This window comes from Neltuma alba, unplaced genomic scaffold (assembly GCF_004799145.2).
Source record: "Neltuma alba isolate B1F8T4 unplaced genomic scaffold, ASM479914v2 tig00010672_pilon, whole genome shotgun sequence".
Classification (NCBI taxonomy): Eukaryota; Viridiplantae; Streptophyta; class Magnoliopsida; order Fabales; family Fabaceae; genus Neltuma; species Neltuma alba.
Window position 1 is genome coordinate 369,531 of NW_021635514.1, and position 19,890 is coordinate 389,420.

General features: G+C 38.2%; 3 protein-coding genes across 3 annotated transcripts; 2 read left to right on the forward strand and 1 right to left on the reverse strand.

Annotated features, from left to right (window-relative positions):
* The first annotated feature begins 175 nt into the window (after positions 1 to 175).
* LOC114758168 (kinesin-like protein KIN-7C) lies at positions 176 to 6,574 on the forward strand. The gene is given in 12 exon segments (XM_028947186.1): positions 176 to 362; positions 593 to 682; positions 788 to 888; positions 985 to 1,098; positions 1,185 to 1,266; positions 1,355 to 1,464; positions 1,509 to 1,574; positions 1,656 to 1,780; positions 2,476 to 2,794; positions 3,708 to 4,883; positions 5,593 to 5,894; positions 6,220 to 6,574. Coding segments are annotated over 12 exon segments (3,027 nt in total).
* Positions 6,575 to 8,429: 1,855 nt separating this feature from the next.
* LOC114758196 (probable LRR receptor-like serine/threonine-protein kinase At4g36180) lies at positions 8,430 to 12,276 on the forward strand. Its single transcript, XM_028947225.1, has one exon. The coding sequence runs from the start codon at positions 8,553 to 8,555 to the stop codon at positions 11,943 to 11,945; it is 3,393 nt and encodes a 1,130-aa protein (XP_028803058.1). The 5' UTR covers positions 8,430 to 8,552; the 3' UTR covers positions 11,946 to 12,276.
* Positions 12,277 to 14,888: 2,612 nt separating this feature from the next.
* LOC114758155 (probable 1-acylglycerol-3-phosphate O-acyltransferase) lies at positions 14,889 to 19,541 on the reverse strand. The gene is made up of 9 exons (XM_028947172.1): positions 19,182 to 19,541; positions 18,566 to 18,802; positions 18,230 to 18,276; positions 17,974 to 18,092; positions 17,711 to 17,871; positions 16,819 to 16,928; positions 16,643 to 16,742; positions 15,305 to 15,428; positions 14,889 to 15,221 (listed from the first exon to the last, which is right to left on the reverse strand). The coding sequence occupies exons 1-9, from the start codon at positions 19,370 to 19,372 to the stop codon at positions 15,096 to 15,098; spliced, it is 1,215 nt and encodes a 404-aa protein (XP_028803005.1). The 5' UTR covers positions 19,373 to 19,541; the 3' UTR covers positions 14,889 to 15,095.
* Positions 19,542 to 19,890: the final 349 nt, after the last annotated feature.

The window sequence follows — 19,890 nt, forward strand, 5'->3', positions numbered from 1 at the left end:
CGTTTTCTTTTGGAACTCGCCCTCTGCCGATTGAATAATGAGGAAATGAATTGATCAATGGGTGATATTTTCTGTAGGGGCATGCACGGTGCTGTTGAACAGGAATAATATTCGAATTCGGAGTCCACGTCTCTGTGTCTTGCATTCCTAAAATTTGGGTGGTTGCGGGGAATTAATGAGAGAAACACCTCGATCAAATGGCCATGAAGAGAGAATTTTTGTTTCAGTTAGGTTAAGGCCTTTGAATGAGAAAGAAAGAGCCAGGAACGATGTATCTGAGTGGGAATGCGTTGCTCCCAATACCATCCAATGCAAGAACACCTCGTCAGAATCATTCTCCTCATTGGATGCCTACACGTTTGGTAAACCTCCAATATAACTGGATAATAAAGGCCCTCTTGTAATGTTTATGTTTGATATTTGGACACTCTTAACTATGACCTATCATTTCACATGTAGATGTTCCGTCTTGTGATTTTCAAGATGGAACAGAACACGAAGTCTGAATTAATTGCAGCAATCTTTAATGCCACGTCTAACCTTTTCTTCCTTTCTCCAACCCCTTTTTGATAACCAATTTTTTGGAACACAGACAATGTATTTGGGGAGGGTTGCTCCACACAGCAGGTATACGAAGCAGGGGTCAAGCAAGTTGCTCTTTCAGTGCTTACTGGTATCAATTGTGAGTAAAAAAACAAAACAAAAGGAGTCGCCTTGTGCTTCCTGTTTATTTCTATTTATTTTATGCTCTTAGCATCTTTTTCTCTTTGATGAAATCCAATTTCAGCTAGTGTTTTCGCATATGGACAAACAAGCAGTGGAAAGACATATACCATGACTGGAATTACTGAATATGCAGTGACAGATATATATGACTACATAGCGACGGTATAAAACAATTTTAAATGTTGCTCTTCGCTTGCAATGAAATAAATGACGTTCTTTAATAGCGTACAAAAGATGACATGACTTGTCATTTCTCAGCATCAAGACAGAGAATTTGTTCTGAAGTTTTCTGCCATGGAGATCTATAATGAAAATGTCAGAGACCTTCTAAGTGCAGATAACACCCCCCTTAGAGTTCTTGATGATCCGAGGGTAAATTTATGCCTTGTTTCCCCTATTTTGTCCAATTTTCGGCTTTCATTCTGTTGAATAATTATTAATATTTGCACCCTAAACAGAAAGGGACAACCATAGAGAAACTTAAAGAGGAGATTTTGACAGGGAGGAGCCATTTGCAGCAACTCCTTTCTATATGTGCTGGTATTGGTGTTTAATTAGTGCTACTCCTGTATCATTCTGATACATTCTGGTGAACTATTTTAAATGTTAGCTATCTGTGTCATCGCAGCTCAAAGGACAACAAAAGAAACGTCCATGAATGAAACTAGCTCCAGATCTCATCAAATTCTTCGCTTGGTGTGCACTTCATCACTAAATTCCTTTCATTGATTGGGATAAGTTTTTCCTAAATTTTAACCAAATTTTTTATTTATTTCCTGCAGACAATTAAAAGTTCTCCTAGTCATTATGTAGGCACTCGCAGGTCCGGCATTCTTGTAGCTAGTGTGGTATGATCTTGCCTATTTTGCCCTGTAACAGCGTAATGCTTGTCTTGTAAAATAAATGAGTGAGTTCATTTCTTTGTGCAGTATTTTGTCGATCTTGCTGGAAGTGAGCGAGCTTCTCAAGCATTAACAAAGGGTACAAGACTGAGAGAAGGTGGCCATATAAATCGCAGTTTACTAACCCTTGGAACTGTGATCCGGAAACTAAGGTAGAACTTCTCAAGCCTTTTTCTTTCTCAAGTATGCTTGCGCTGCAGTTGCAGGATATTCATATGAGTTATTGAAGCCGTTGATCTACGAGTTCTACATGAGGGAAAATGAAATAATTTTGGTAATTAGATAAAACAAATATGAAATGTCAGAATTCTCAAGTAGCTATTGTTACCTCTCTTGACCATGAGGTATCCTTGTTGTCCAGCCATGATATTTCTGTTTTTTTTTTTTGGTTGGTGACAAGCCATGATATTTCTTATTATACAAACTACAAATTAAATTTAGTCAAACTATAGATTGGTATAAATCTTCATTAACCTACAAGGTCATCAATATTTTGTTAGTGCAATGGCTATTGACAGGACAGTATTTATGTCCCCTTTAAATTAGTAATAAACTCAAAAGTCTGTAGTAGTAATTTCAGTCATACATGTTTTGACTGATTGTCCTAGAGGTCAAGAAAGTCACTACTGAAAAAGATGCAGTTTGGCAGGGTAGCATGCACATCTTTTTGGTTATTAGCTCTTGTTGGGGGCTTCCAAATTTAGTTTATTGTTATAACGAGTGTTTGGGTTCATATGTTGCCTGCATTTTTACCCTTCATTGTCAACCAAGATTTTTCTTCTCACGCTTTGTCTATCTCTATCACGTTGGTACATTGATTACAAACTCTTGCAACTACTCAATGCAGCAAGGAAAGAAATGGACATATACCTTATAGAGACTCCAAGCTAACTCGCATCTTACAAAACTCTTTAGGAGGCAACGCCCGAACAGCCATCATTTGCACCATTAGTCCAACACGCAACCATGTCGAGCAATCAAAAAATACCCTGTTTTTTGCTTGTTGTGCTAAACAAGTGACTACTAATGCTAAAGTCAATGTCATGATGTCAGACAAGATTTTGGTAAAGCATCTGCAGAAGGAATTAGCTAGAATGGAGAATGAGTTAAGGAGCCTTGCGCCAAACACTCAGATGCTTAAGGAGAAAGAACTTCAGATTGAACAGGTGAGTTTTGATTGATAAAATGGATGCTCTTGGTGCCAAATCGATTTTGGTACTGGCAAAATGTTTCATAAGTTATTTACTTAGAAAATTTACTCCGCTATTTTGAATAAGATTTAAAAAAAAAAAAAAAGAGTCCCTAGTTTCACTTTTAATAAATTATGACTTATGAGCCACATAAAAGGAAGTAGTTATCTTCTTTCCCTTTTACTAAAACCTTCTATTACAGGCTTGGATCCTCTCAGAATCTCTCTTCCCCCTTTTCTTCTCAAAATCTCATCTCCACTATTAGATTAAATAATAAATGGTTTGGATTTAATATTTTAAAAAGCAGATGCCCACCTTTTCTTTCCTATTTTGCAATGTTATAATAATAGTTTTATAAAGTATGAAATACAAACCATTTATTATTTGATCTAATAATGGAAATAGGATTATGAGAAGAAAAGGAGAAAGAAGAATTATGAGAATATCTCCTCCCCCTATTATTGGGAATGAGTAAGACTAGTTTTTGTCGCCGGTAGGTATTGCTTACTACATCCGTTCGGATCATCTTTAGCATCAACGCATTCTATCTGAAATGAACAAATTAAAATTGATTTTCCCGTGTGTGAAATAAGGCTTTGAGGAAAATGAGCTAGATATCTTATTAATTGGGTCTCCTTATTTTGTTTTTAACTTGGAACTAAAATTATCACAAAAATAAAGTGAAGTCAAATCAAATTTTCTTGTAAATAACTTTATGTAGCACTTAATCATAGCGTATCAAAATAAATACGTTAGATCTAAGTGAAAATTTGGTAGTCAGTATATTTTAATTTGTTGCCAAGTGGCAATTAATAATATGACAGAATTTTTATAATTTATATTAATCTTCAATCTTTTTAGTCATTCTTTCTGATGTGAAAATATGCAGATGACTAACGTGATAAAAGAATTGACTCGGGAACGTGATACTTTCCAATCTCATGTCGAAAATTTGCTTCAGTCGGTAGGGAAAAATCAGTTTCTGAGTGTCCATAAAGATACGGCCTCAGAATGTTCAGGTTTTACTAATAATCTTCATCCTGCTACGGATCTTAGAACAGGCAACGCATCTGAAGATTCCAATGAACCAAGACGCATTGAATCTCTGTTGAATAAGGTCCTTTCTCAACAGCCACAGAATCCTGAAGACAATTTTCTTCTGGACGGGAATACTCCTGAGTTTATTGGGCCTGATCCGTGTCAGGGTTGGGAAGAGATGGCTGGCAGAGTTGATTCTGAAAATGGAGATAACTGTAAGGAGGTTCATTGCATTGAAGACCACAAAGTAGATGTTAATTTGTTGATTTCTGCTTCTGAAGATATTGGAGGAAAATCACCCATGAGACTTAATGGTGATGCCAAATCATTAAAAGAGGATAATGAGTTAATTCACGAAATTATAGATAATAATCAAGATGTTCTTCAGCAAAAAATTGAGGACCTTCAAAGAACCATCGACCGTCTTGGAGGTTTCACAGAGAAATTCAACAGGTCTTTTGAATCACATATTTCCCCATCAAGTAGTTTGCAACTTACTAGAAGCAATAGTTGCCGGTCAATTGTCGCTGCTACATCTCATCTTCAGTTCGACCAGGTGGATCAGGAAATCAAACCACATTCTGAGTCTGGTAGGTTGGAGCGCCAAGATATGTTATCCCCTCAGCTTGATCAGCCAGACCATAAAATTGTGTCGCCTAAGTTCAGTAAGCCAGATAAGGAACCAGCGTCAACTCGTCAGTTTGATGATAATTCAGAGCTTAAAACCATGTTACTTCCTCAGTTCAAAAAGCCAGAGGAGGAAACTGTTACATCACCAACTGAGGTTGAGCAGGACAGCTCTACGAGTTCACCATGCTTTCATGAGAAGCTTTCTGAAAGGAAAATTCAAGCCAAAAAAGGAAAATCACCCAAAGAACATTTTCAAACCCACCAAATGGCTACTTTAGATGAAGTGGAATCTGTTATGGACTCTGATATGGAAGATGCTTCCAGCGTCCTCAATTTTGTTGTGAAAATGAATGGAAGGTCGAAGAAAACACGATTGAAGGACTTCGATGATCTTATGGTGAGTTTGAAAACTCTGTTGCACATATACTTAGGTTGTCGGGTGCTACTCTCATTTAATTGCTACCTACAAGATGATTAATCAAAAGGACCTCTAATTTACATATACATGAATCTTATTATCGTTAACCTAATTTACTCTCATTTAGTTAGATATGAGTGCTTAAGAAATTTTAGGATGTGACATCTCAGTTATGCATACATACATCAGTTGGTAGAGGTTCCAGAGGTTGTGTGCTGTTTATGAGCAACATCGGAGATCTAGAGTAGACTTATAAAATGATAGTTATCATTATGCATAAATCCTTGCTTGTATGCTAAATCTAATGGATCTGAAAAAGATTCATTCTCTTAATGTATGGACTAGTGAATAATAGCAAACTCTAACTCTGCGGCTTACAACTGCCGTTACTTGCCATGTGCTTCTCATTTGTGTTGTAATCACCTATTTCATCTGATAGACTCTATAAATATTTTACACATTCAAAGCTAATTTGCGGATGTTACTCTTTACCTAAAATAAACAATCCTTAACTGCATTTGGATAGAACAAGTAAACAGTTAATAGTAGGCAGATAATCCCACTTTTATGCAGTTCTAATTACATGTCCATGAAGGGAAAACTTTACGTTTTATGCTCTCAGATCCTTCCAAAAGCATTTGTTCTTGAAAGGTATTATAAGACTGAATTGAACATCACTGTGTGTTAGGCACGTTCAATGACATCTGGCTTCAATGAAATCGGCAAAGCTAGACTTATCAACTTCCAAGGTGTGCCGGGAGCTTTGCTGCCTTCTAAATTTGAGAGGCAGCAGAGATACATGGTCGAACTTTGGGATGCATGCAATGTACCACTGGTTCATAGATCCTATTATTTTCTTCTCATCATAGGCGAATTATGGGATCCTATGTACTTGGACATTGAGCTCAGACGTTTGTCCTTCCTAAAGGAGAAATTTTCTGCTGGAGCCCCTATGATAGAAGACATTCAGAATCTCACACCTGATTTGAGGTATAACTTCAATTATGTGGGTTGATTTTTTGGCCTGCAGTCGAACATTCACACCAATCTTCCAAACTTGAGCTCACATCCGGATTTTGAGAAATACTGCCTAAGCAGATCCACATTGATATCATCTAGAACAGATATTTGATCGTAATCTCTTTTATTTAAAGTGAAATGATAGGCTGCACATAGGCTGGGAGGCTTATGAAGAAGCTAAGAACTAATGGGGAGGACTGGTGCTTTTGGCCAGGAAAATATTCAAAGTACCCAATAAAGAGCCTGTATTGATTGTCATATGCAGTTTTCTGACGCTTCATTTTTCCTGTGACAGCCGCATGGCGCTTGATCGAGAGAGGAAGATGCTAAGTAAAAAAGTGCACAAGAAGCTCTCGAGGAAGGAAAGAGAGAAATATTACGTGAATTGGGGTATTGATTTGAAGTCAGGGCACAGAAGTTTGCAATTGGCATGGCGACTGTGGACGAGTACGAAAGATATTGAGCACTTGAGAGAAAGTGCCTTACTCGTTGCAAGGCTGATTGGTCTGATGGAGTTGAATGAGGCCCAGAAGAAGAATTTTGGACATAATTTCTTAGCCTTATTTAAGAGCCGTAAAACCCTCAGTTTTGGAGTACACTATGATATAGCCCAAGATGATTCTTCTTCATTGAGAAGAATTGTAAGATGACAGGTAATAATATTAAAAAAAATTCGTTTTAAAATATGCATCTCTCCTGGACCTAATTTGATATTACTTGTAACAGGTCTCCCCATATCACACTGATTCATTTAAATATTGTAGTATATTATACTCAAGTGCCTCAAAGTTTTCCGTGCAATTCGTCCCTCATTATATATATTCATATCATTTTTTTTTCTTACAAAAAATTTAGGCAGGATTTAGGTGGGGACCTTCTCGTAGATCATACCATACTGAGCAAGACAAACTTACAATAAACCTTTAAATGTTTACTTAGGCACTTCTAAGTCTAAAATGCCTTTCCAAACACCGCAACGGGAAATTGAATTCCCTCTCTTTTTTTATGAGAGGGGGCAGTTCCCACCGAAGATTGTTTTTTCTGTTATATGGTTTTTAAATAGACAAAGAAGAGAGAAGGCTTTTGGAGACCTTTATTTGTTTTTTGTTGTTATTACCATTAGTGGGCTTTAGTAAAAAGTTGGGCTTTGAAATGGGCTCATTGCACGTGGTAATGGGTCCTCCAGTCATGAGATGAGCTACGAGGGAAAAGATGTGGGGCATCTTCCCCGGGAGATCCGGTCAGCTTGGCAGCTCTCATTTATGATGGAAGCAACTGCTGCGTGGGTAAGAACTAAAAACGTTAAACAAGGAAACACTATTCATTCAATTTATAAATCATAAATTTGGCCCATAAAACGCCTGCGCTGCCATGAATGCTATTGACGTGTCTGCGTCTGTTTGCGTTGGAGTCTCATTTTGAAAGTAACGATGCCCCAAAAGTTTATTATTAGTAAATGCATATAAAATATTAAAATTCCCTCCTCCCCCTTTATTATCCTCCCCCAACCTATTTAATGTATTGCTCTGCTTTACTACGCCGTTGTATTATATTGCACCTAAAGCTGATCTGCGCCAAATGCAAAGAAAAACAAAGTGGACCATTTATTCATGATGGATCTGCTATGCACAACCCTTTCCCCCCATAAAATTCGCTCATTTTTTGCTGTAAAGAATTAATGTTCGTTTTATTTTCTTTCTAGCACAACCATCTAATTATTACCAACCAGTCCATATCCAAAAATTTATCAAATTGAAACAGTAGTGGTCTTCTTAGGATTTTCCTAATTCGTTGTTTCAGCTGTCAACCTCATCCAAGAACAAGGTTATTGTGTCATTTCATTCTATTTTATATCTGATAGTATTTCCAAAAAGAAAAGTGATTGTTTTCTCAAATATTGCATATTTCCCTGTGTATAAAGAGAGTGAACTTTTTCGGCCAGAAAAGAGGGAGTAGGAGAGCTTTTTTCACAGTCGCCCTTAAATGCGGGGAAAGACAAAAGGCTATGTGTTCCTAATATGGACTCCCCCCACCCTTTAGGCATCTAAAACTTTGGAAGAGAACAATGAAACAATAAATATGTCATTTCTAACTTCTCCGGAGAGTAGAACGGTAATGATGAAGAGAAAGAGATGCTTAAGGAGGAATCAGGCGAGATCTACACTTTAATGAAGAGAAAGCATTAGATTAGAGCAGGAAGTGGTGACCACAACACAGAGAGCCAACGAGGAGAAGCAAAGGAGCCCCATGTTAGGATAGAAAATCACAGGACTTCATGATATCCCCCTCCCATGACAAGCTTCCAAAAGCACAATAAAAAGTTCTCTGTGACTACACATTCATCTTCAAAAAGCCTTCCAGGGTCAGAACTTTTCGGGAACTGAGCAAAGTGACAGAGAGATAGAGAGAGAGAGAAGCGCTTTGCATATCATTTTGTTTTGCGTCAACAATACACACATCACAACACTCTGCAGTGTTATAGAGACGCTATCTACTCCTTCCGCTTCCAAATTGTAACAGTAACACCGGCTTCAGCACACGCTCCTCCTCAACGTACACACACACAAACGCAAATGTCCATACCTTAACGCCCTCATCCGTCCCAAGAACCCCAAGCTTGCCCCTCCCATGGCTTCAACGGCTAGTTTTCTGTGGTTCTTCTTCGCGTTGGCCTCTTTCTTGTGCTGTGCTGAGTCCTTGTCGGAGATCCAAGCACTAATGGCTTTCAAGCTTCGACTCCATGACCCCCTCGGCTCCTTGGACGGCTGGGATCCCTCCACGCCCTCCGCTCCTTGTGACTGGCGTGGCATTTTCTGTTACAATAACCGGGTTCGCGAGCTTCGCTTGCCTCGCCTTGAACTCGCCGGTCCGCTCTCGGATTCCCTCTCCGACTTGGTTCAACTTCGCAAGTTAAGCCTTCATTCTAACAACTTCAATGGCTCCATTCCTCCTTCCCTCTCTCAATGCCTGCTTCTGCGTTCCGTTTATCTTCATAATAACTCCTTTTCTGGTAAACTGCCCCCGGCTCTTCTCAACCTCACCAACCTTCAAATCCTCAACGTTGCTCGGAACTTTCTTTCCGGCCGAATCCCCGGAGATTTATCGAACTCTCTCCGGTTCCTTGATTTATCGTCGAATGCATTTTCCGGTGATATTCTGGCTAATTTTTCGGCAAAATCTCAGCTACGACTCATCAACTTGTCCTACAATCGGTTATCTGGTAGAATACCGGGCTCTGTAGGGGTTCTGGGGCAGCTTGAGTATCTTTGGCTGGACTCCAACCAGTTGTATGGGACCCTGCCTTCGGCTCTGGTTAACTGCTCTTCTCTTGTGCATCTGACCGCCGTGAGCAATGCGCTTTCCGGTTTGATTCCGGCGACCATGGGGACGATGCCGAGACTTCAAGTTCTGTCGTTGTCGTCGAATCAACTTTCGGGATCGGTCCCCACTTCTCTGTTTTGCAATGTCCACTTGGCCAATGCTTCTTCGCTGAGAATCGTTCAACTAGGCTTTAATGCACTCACGGGCATTTTCGAGCCGCCAAATGCAAGGTGTGTTAATGTTTTGGAGGTTTTAGAGCTTAAGGAGAATCGTATTCGCACTGCATTTCCCTCCTGGTTGACTAATGCGACGTCGTTAAGAGCTGTTGATTTTTCCGGAAACTACTTTTCTGGTATTTTGCCGGCGGATATTGGGAATATATTGGGGCTAGAGGAGCTTAGGTTGGCAAACAATTCGTTATCTGGTGATGTTCCTCATGAAATTGTGAAATGTACTTTGTTACAGGTTCTTGATCTTCAAGGAAATCAATTCTCCGGCCTCATTCCTTCGTTTCTTGGCCAACTGAGGAATCTCAAAATGTTATCTCTTGGCGATAACCTGTTTACTGGTCCTATACCCACGAGTTTGGGAACACTTTCCGAGCTCGAGTCGTTGAACTTGAGCAACAATAAACTTACGGGATTCATTCCCCCGGAATTAATGCGATTGGGTAACATGAGTGCTTTGAATCTCAGTAACAACAAATTTTCAGGGCAACTTTCGTCTGCCATCGGGGATTTAACAGCTCTGCAGGTTCTGAATTTGAGTCATTGTGGGTTATCAGGACAGGTTCCGGCTAGTGTTGGTGGTTTAATGAAACTAACGGTGCTGGATTTAAGTAGGCAAAATCTTTCAGGTGACTTGCCAATCGAGCTCTTCGGATTACCTAGCCTGCAGGTTGTTGCTCTTCAAGAGAACCACTTATCTGGAGCTGTTCCAGAGGGTTTCAGCAGTCTAGTCACCCTGCAATATCTTAATATCAGCTCTAATGTCTTTGCTGGTGAAATTCCAGCGACTTATGGATTTCTTCGATCGTTAATTGTTCTTTCTGGGTCTCAGAATCATATTTCTGGCAGAATACCATCAGAGATTGGTAACTGTTCTCAGCTTGAAGTTCTCGAGCTTCGTTCAAATCGTTTGCATGCAGACATTCCTGGCTATATCGCCCGTCTTAATCGTTTAAGAGTCCTTGATTTGGGAGACAACAAGTTAACAGGAGATATTCCAGAAGAAGTATCCGAATGTTCTGCTTTGACTTCACTTCTCTTGGATGCTAATCAAATAACGGGTCAAATACCAGAATCCTTATCAACTTTATCAAACCTGAATGCTTTGGATCTCTCCTCAAATCAATTGAGCGGAGACATTCCAGCCAGCCTGTCACTCATCTCTGGTTTGAAGTATCTAAACGTCTCTAGAAATAATCTTGAGGGTCAGATTCCGGAAATGCTGGGCTCCCGATTCGATGATCCTTCTGTATTTGCAATGAATAACAGGTTATGTGGAAAACCACTGCATAGGGAATGTGCAAACGTAAGGCGGCGAAAGAGGAAGAGGCTAATAATATTTATAGGTGTGGCTCTTGGTGGACTATGCCTTTTGGGACTATGCTGCTGTGGCTATGTTTATAGTCTCTTACGGTGGCGCAATAAGCTGAGAGAAGGCGTAACAGGGGAGAAGAAGAAGAAGAGCCCTGCTCGTTCAAGTTCAGGAGCAGACAGAGGTCGAGGAAGTGGGGAAAATGGAGGGCCAAAACTAGTAATGTTCAATAACAAGATCACTTATGCTGAGACACTGGAAGCAACCAGACAATTTGATGAAGAGAATGTGTTGAGCAGAGGAAGATACGGTCTTGTGTTCAAAGCGTCGTACCCAGATGGAATGGTGCTGTCAATCCGTCGTCTTCCTGATGGATCCATCGAGGAAGGAACCTTCCGTAAAGAAGCAGAATCATTAGGAAAAGTGAAGCACCGCAATTTAACAGTATTGCGTGGCTATTACGCAGGACCACCTGACGTGAGGCTTCTTGTTTATGACTACATGCCCAATGGAAACCTTGGGACTCTTCTTCAGGAAGCATCTCAGCAAGACGGCCATGTACTTAATTGGCCTATGCGTCATCTCATCGCACTAGGCATTGCTCGTGGGCTAGCCTTCCTACATTCAGTCTCAATAGTTCATGGCGATGTGAAACCTCAAAATGTTCTGTTTGATGCTGATTTTGAAGCCCATTTATCAGAATTTGGCTTAGACAGAATAAAAATCGCAACCCCAGCAGAAGCATCGTCATCGTCCACTCCCATAGGATCATTGGGGTACGTATCGCCGGAAGCAGCGTTAACTGGGCAAGCGACCAAGGAAGCTGACGTCTACAGCTTTGGGATTGTATTGTTGGAGATTCTGACAGGAAGAAAACCGGTGATGTTCACGCAAGACGAAGACATAGTGAAATGGGTGAAAAGGCAATTGCAAAGGGGTCAGATATCGGAATTGCTTGACCCTGGGCTGCTAGAGCTAGACCCAGAGTCATCGGAATGGGAAGAGTTCTTGTTGGGGATCAAAGTGGCTCTTTTATGCACAGCACCGGATCCTCTCGATCGGCCGTCAATGACTGACATTGTTTTCATGCTCGAAGGTTGCCGGGTCGGACCGGAGATTCCGTCGTCGGCCGATCCCACCACGTTGCCTTCCCCAACTTGATTTCTTCTTTTTCTTGCGGAAAAAAATGGGGAAAGTAACAGGATTTCTTCGATTTAATTATGGTTATTCTCTGGTGATTTATGGGAAGAATTGTTTTTCGTGTTGAATTTAAGTTCCTTTTTAGGCCTGAGCGACTCTTTATTCTCCTCGAATTAAGCTTTTGACCCGACGGCGCTGTTCGCTGCTATGGTCAAATGGATATCCGTAATTCCGTGCGCGAGAACCTGAGGGGTTGTTCCCGCCAAATGAATTATATCAAATATGGAGGTGCCACGTGTCGAGACCGGAGGGTGAAGGGAACTAACCGTTAATGAGTCATCGATAAAGCGGAAGGGGGCATCAGAATCCGTGAATCTGTCGAATCAGAAATGTTATCTTTCATAAATTTTTTTCCTGAAAGCTAAACGACAAGGCACCAAGATTCTCTCGAGGAACTATTGTTTTTCTTTTCTTTTTTAATTAATCAACTTGAACTATTCAATGTGAAGGCCCATATCAGCGCGAACTAAAATATCCTATGCCGTTCGCCTGAAAACTTTTTGACGCTCCACACCGTTTTGTTTATGGTACACTTGAGATTTAGAGCCTATAATTTAAAATTTAAAAGTAAAAATTAGTGTGAGTGTGAACCCACTCGCGCAATATGCGTGGTACTAAATTTGAAAAAAATAGTGACTTTGATTTTAAGTTATATAAACGCTGATCAGTATTTCAATTGTCTGTGTTTATTGAAATCTTTAAAATGTTTTCTTTTTAAATCTTGCCTTCCGGAATTGAGAACAATGTGACTCTGCATTTACGGGATGTATTGGAAAAAATATTTTTAAATGGTAAGAGATGCATCCGCAAGATTTTGCATTGAGGTGCACGTGGAGGCAAATGAAATGGCAGAGGCTCTAAAACTTACGTATTGGTTTGGATCAGCGGTGAACAATTATAATTTTAAATAATTATAAATTCTATAAGTAATATTGGTTATAAGTGATATTAGTTAATCCATTTTGGTTATTAAATATAATTATTTAGGGAAAATTTGCAGAAAAGTGTGATAAGGTGGATTAAAGAAAATTCAGTTGATAAAAATTGATTAAAATTCTTCAAATGCATAAGCTACTATTTGGTGTTTATTTTAAAAGTGTGGTAGAAGAATAAAATAACGATTCATTAAAATTTTATAAAAATTACTCAAACAAGATAAGCATATTTTATAATCACTCTTCAAATGCATAAGTTACTATTTGGTGTTTATTTTAAAAGTGTAGTGGAAGAATAAAATAATGATTTATTAAAATTTTATAAAAATTACTCAAACAAGATAAGCATATTTTATAATCACTTACTTAAATTCAAACAAATTTACGTAGACTTTCACCGCTTTACCAAACACGCACTGGATCTTGAGAATCAATTATGAATTATGTGGGCAGGTAGAATGTGTGCCATACTCAATCTCACGGGAAAAACAGGGAGGGGTCAATGCGTGCGTGAATATTTAATAAGCTAGTGTTTTGGGGAGAAAAAAGGAAAAAGGTTTAATTTTATTATTTTAAAAATTAATTTTTTTGCCAACTCTTTTAAAAATTAAATGCATTATGGTTTTGATGGGAAAAAATGTAATGCATTACATATATAATAAAGAAACGTTGTGTTTGTTATATTTAACTGTTTTGTGATATTATATGATTATATCTATATATATACATTAAATTCGCTCATATGAAAAATTCTTAGTTCTTTACCCAGCACGAAGATAATTTCATGTCTGCGGGATTAATATACAGATATAAAATATAGGCTACATCCAAAGATTTAGTAATTAATATTTGCAAATCATAAGCTACGAAAAAACATTTCTCAAATTCATAAAAGGTATGTAAGAATTTATTACGTCAATTTTAATGTAATGATCAAAATAGTTATTTTAATAATTAATGTGAAAATAATTTTTCAATATGATCATAAGTTTTTTTTTTAAACCTGAATATGATCATAAGTTTAATAACATAAAAACATGTAAAAAAATAATTGTTAAAATCAAGTTGAATTTGTTTTTTTTTTTACCTTCTAAAAAAAATGATGTACAAGTTACCTATTACTGTTGTTGTTAGTATTATTATCAGAGGGAGGGAGGGTGCCTTGCAGCAGTAGCTTGTACTTGAGATTCAGTTCAATTGAGTGACAATTGATTGAGCTCATGACAATTCAGAGAGTCCAGCTAGCCAAGCTATTTCCTTGTCCTTATTCATTCGAGTGACTGTCACAAGCGCCGTACGTTTTGGGTTGTTTGAGGAGTTATCAAGCTTCCCAACTCCCAAACTCTCTGCTAGCAACTCCAACATTCTAGTTCAGGTCCAAAAAAAAAACTCCAACATTTTAGTTTCGCACCCCACCAAATTTTTCTACGTTATCTTACCCATTTTTAAAACCAATTTCACACATTACACTTATAAGATCGAGTGTTCAGATCTCGCCATGAGTTTAAAACATGCTAGCTTCTGAAATTCCACCTACCTAAACTTCTATTTATTAAAGAAAAAACCATCACACTCAAAACGTCTAAGTAAAATAATTTCGCCAAGGTTTACACATAATAACACATCAGTACCTAGGAGCATCTTATTAACGTACTTGAAAGTTTTTATTCGACTCCAAATAAGTCTTTTTACTATATTTTAATAATAATTAACAATATTCACAAATAAATGATAACATATTTTTTGTTATCATTCCTAGATTTTTAAAATTTTAGAAATATATATTTTTTAGATTTTTCCATTTTTCTTCACCTAAAAAGTCCAAACCTGTCAGTAGTAAATTCACTTTCATTTCACAGGCATACCCTCAGGGTAATACGAGTGGGCCAACTCTCACCAAGCATGTTGCAGAGACCAATATATTTCAAGGTGTTTTTTTCCCCAAAAAAATTGAAGAGTTCTTAGTTCATGCACCATTTCCCCCCTTTTTGGGTGAAAATGTTCTTACACCTTTCATTTTCTGTAATATATACATGAACATGAATATACTGCCGCGGCTCGTCCACTTAAGAATTAATCCATTGAAACACTGCAATAATGTTCATACACTTACCATGACAATCGCCTTATTGAAAAAAAATAGTAATAATCGATAGGACCGCACAAAACTATAATCCTATGCAGAGGTCAGGCCTTCAGGAAGCGATTGACTGTCTGGATCAGGTGAAAGAAACCTTCGGCAAGCATAAAACACAGCTGAATGAAAGCCAGTTGGGTTATCAATGAACACAAAGTGCCCACCCTGCAACAAGTAATACCATTCCTTAGTTTCAAAAAAAAAAAATCACAATTGATTCATGTTTGGGAAAATTCTAAAAGCCGTACCTGAGGAACCCTGATTATTTCACAAGGAACTTCCATATGCTTACGAGCTTCTTGGGCCCCAGTATAACTCATCCAATCCTGGAAACCATATATGAAAGTGGTTGGTACCTTCCACTCTGAGGCGCTGTAACACCAAGGGAGGGAAAGGAAGACAAAACATGTTACAAACTGACACATGCCATAATAAAACAAAAATGAGCCACCACAACATCAAAAATAAGCGTCCATATTTGAACGGAAGGCCCATCTCTACATAAAGCCTCACCAGACCATGTACCTAGCCCAATATGCCCACGGTTTTGCTTTGCATATATCCTCATCATCAAAAATAAAAATACTTGGTAAAGCTTCATGATATAAATATTTTTGGGGGATGAATACTGTTTTCTACCATATGAATTATGAAATGCACAAGATCTCCAAGGACGTCTGTCACGGGTATGCAACAAGTGACCAAAACGCGTGGGTGTGTGAGAAGGTGTGTTTGGGTTCCCCTCTCCCATGGGGTTTTAAATTGCTAAAATCCAAAAAAGAGAAGGAAAAAAAAAGAGCATCAATATTCATCAACCAACAACAAGGCATGAACAAGAAGCTCAAGCGCATTCCATCATAATACTAAGTTACTTGCGGCCCAAAAAACTTTAATATCAATCATGAAGCAACACGCAATGCAGTATAAATTGGAACTCTTTCCCCAAAACAAAAAATGGAAGTTATAAACGGTTATCTTTTGATAATACAAAGGACAATCTCTCTTATTTTCTCTTGCCCAATCTCCTGTTTTGTGTTCTTTTCTACCCTTTCCCGAAGAGGTACACGTTATGCGGGAGAGTTCTCTACATACTAGTAAATGCAAATCCAATATCACCCAACCACAACTACTTTATCATGCCTACAAATGTGCACAAAATTCATGTCTGAAATAAATAAAATATATCAATGTCAAGTTATGTTGCATCCTAAAGATTCCATGTCGTTATCTCTAACAAATTCCAGTTCCATGATGGTATAACAACAGAACAGTAACTCATCCCCACAAAACCGGTATCAACACGGAAAGGGTCCCCATAAGGCGAAATATTTCTCCAGCGGAAACCCATCAGGACCAAGCTGACTTCAAAAACTTTGAAAATAATTACTTTTAACCAAATACATCATGCACAAATTTACAATCGACCAAAGAACATTTGGACTTTTGTTATCGTCAAAATTTTATGATTGCCATACTCTGCAAACCAAATGTCATTTTATAATGCAGCTGTTGGTTGAAGAGAAAAACGGACTTCCATATTGCTGATTTGAAATATAAGTTAAATAAAAAGGTAGGAGGTCACAAACCTCTGAAGAAGGGGCATCCTAGCAAAGGCTCCAAAAGAAAATATATATTTCAAGCACAGCTCTCCACTAGCTTTGGCCGCCAAGGTATGGTAAACATAATCTTCAATAGAAAGAAAGCAGCAATTAGAATGCCATCTTATATTGAAACCAGGCGTCAATATATTATTGAACCATACCTGTCAGCAATCTTGATTCCTCTTCAGTCAATGCTTCGCCAGTTGAATGTGTACCAAACCTAGCACTGGTATACTTACGGACTATATCAGGACCCCAAGGACCTAATCCTCTGCAACAGACATATAAAAAAGATAAATTCTACAAAGACAACTTCACACAATAAAATTTTCGTCATACCCCAAAAAAAAAAAATGAAAGAACTATGATGACGTAACTAGGTAAGTCAAGGGTTAACAAAACTGGAGTATAAATATCAAGCCATGTTGCATAATGTACAAAAAAGGAAGTGAAATGGAACACAAAAACGGAATTCCTTTAACTAGTAGTGCAACAGGAGTCAGTCCCCAACGTCTCATAGCCTCAATCTCCCACCCAAAAAATGTGATTGAAATATTTATCGTTTGCAATAGCCAAACCCAGCAGTAAATTCCCCATGAAATGAAAATAAATAATGTCGAATAAAGGAGTGTCGATGGTTAAGTAAAGATTCATATAAAACCCATATCTAATTAATGGAAAATGTGAGTACTTAGTAACAACACCATTAGAACAGATTAACCTAAAGAGATAAAGAACTCGTTAACATTACCATGAAACATAAACTCAAATTTCAAGGATTGAACTTATTTTATTTATCCAGAAGACTTTAAGATTTGGGTGAGCATATGCATCCATAGTTGCATTTATTCCAATTTTAATGTCTTAACTAGAATACCCCCCCCCCACAGGAAAAATACGTTAGATGGCCATACAACAACAAGCCTTACCACAAGATTAGCATAATTTTCACAAAACTTATAAGTCTGTATAGTTTACTCTATTCTATTTGAAGTCAGGTACAATAATCAAACGGCCTTTCGGAAGCCAATCTGCTGGACTGAGTAATTTCACCTGACAATTTTTTGAGGTGTAAAATTAGACTCCCAAAGATGGTTCATGACTGCTCCTTTCCATGTTGCTCTAAACTTTGTGAACCACTCAGATTTGGCCTCTGATTCTGATGTAAATCCAGCAGGTCCCACCAAAATCAAGTGTTGTACGTGCTCAGGGTGCTATATTTAGATAACTAAATTGTCCATCAGAATATTTACAATGACAAACAACAACAAAATGTTGGTAATTAACATTAGAATCAAATATGGGAAGACATTCACCTTGATGGCATATTTGGCAGCAACATAACCACCAAAAGAATGTCCAAGTAGGATAAAATTGGTTAGATTTTTTGCTTTTCTCCATTCCTCAAAAGAATCAATAAACCATGCCTCAGTTTCTGTAATATCAGCAACAAATTATTAGTAGTTGCTAGAGTACTTTTTAGTTTCAATAACAAATAGGACCTTCCTCTTCCAAAAGTAAATCTAGCATTCATCCTATCTGTTGAGAATATCACTATTTTACATGACTAACCTTCTGTGCTTCTGCATGTGAAATCAGGCCTGCTTGATCCACCCCAACTACAAAAGAAAGTTTCAAGGGAGGACATGAGATCAATTACGCAGGCCTCAACAATACATCATGTCTCCCGTAAAAATAGAATTCACATTACCAGTCATTAAACAGGTATTTGTTGGGCAATATGGCAAAAACGACTCAATGATCAAAATGAGGGAAATAATTCAATTTCCTTCAATTAGCTTTACCACATTAAAATGAAGCATTATGCGCTCAGGAAAGGAGTTGTTGGGACAAATGACATTTAACCAATTACCATATAACTTTAGGGTCAAGATAAGCAAGGCTCACCCTAGTTGATCAATAGCAATGACTCTGAAACGACTGGCAAGCGCATCAAAATTACGGAAAAAGAAACCCTGCGAAGCACCATATCCATGAACCATTACGAGCGTAGGAGAATTTTGCGTGCTCTCAAATGTTACAGTATTGATAGACCTTGGTTCATTGCTTGACGAACGAAACCATCTAACTTTCGAACCAGGTGGACCCGAGCCTATATTAACCAATTCTTGAACATAACGAGTCCTGTAATACAAACCATAACAATCCTCAACGAATATTCAGCAAAAAAAAAATTGTAAAATGTGCCCCTGGTTTAATGCAATTAAGGTTACACAAGCAAACGGGTCATGTCAATTAAACGATCACTTTTGAAGAAGTGACTGAATCCTGATCAATTTTTTTGGGTTCAACTCCGAACGATGAGTTTATTAACCAAACATAAAACATTATGTGATATCTCCCGGTCGAAAGCAGACAATTACAGGGCAGTAACGGAAAACTCTGACATTTGAATTTTCAATGGAAATCACAAAAACCCAAATTTTCTACGGCGACTAATACCCCTAATGATTTTGCCGAGAAAATTTAGAGTTTCGGATGAGCAGATGAAGAAAATAATTACTTGACAAGGGAGAGAAGACGCTTCTCAGCATCGATGATGTGATGAGTGGAAGTGGGGACCCAACGAAGAATAGAAGGCCAGAAGCGTCTAGTTTTTGCAGAAGTAGTAGCAGAGGATCCTAGGTCAGCCGCCTTGATCTCTTCCGCCATCCTTGATATTGAACTCGACCAGCGATATCGAATTACGGTCATATAACGGTAATGATATGAAGAGGCAGCTATAAGACTAATAGTATCTAATTATCTCCCACCAGGAACTTGGAATTTGTTCCAGGCAATTTGGGAATCAGAAAGCAGAAAGCATGGCCGGTGGATTGCGCGCCCCACTGCAATAAAATTTGACCATTGAAGAAGTAGAACGCGGTAGAAGCAGAGACACAGACAACGCTGAATTTTAACATTTATAGTCGGCGAATTTAATAATCAATAATTACTATTGCTATATATTTACTTGGTCATTCTCAGTTGCCGCCAAGATACGAAGAAAACTGCGACGACATTCGGCCTTAAAAATTAAACGCACAGCGCTTGCTGACGAACGCAATGACCAATGCAAGGAGTTGCGAATAAATAGAAAATGGGATTAGTTTTAAGAAAGTTAATGATATCAAATTGGAGTTCTTAATTTACAATTATTTAGATTCCGAAATCTTTATTACATCAACATAAAATTAATTATGATTAAACTGGTTGCCCTGATAATAAATGAG

Excerpts from the sequence above, each read along its gene's own strand:
- LOC114758155 (XM_028947172.1), bottom strand. The coding sequence starts at position 19,372 with ATGACCGTAATTCGATATCGCTGGTCGAGTTCAATATCAAGGATGGCG. Across the intron at positions 18,803-19,181 it reads CGTCTTCTCTCCCTTGTCAA|GACTCGTTATGTTCAAGAAT; the intron begins GTAATTATTTTC and ends TTTGTATTACAG. Across the intron at positions 17,872-17,973 it reads CTGCCAAATATGCCATCAAG|CACCCTGAGCACGTACAACA; the intron begins GTGAATGTCTTC and ends ATCTAAATATAG.
- LOC114758196 (XM_028947225.1), top strand. The coding sequence starts at position 8,553 with ATGGCTTCAACGGCTAGTTTTCTGTGGTTCTTCTTCGCGTTGGCCTCT.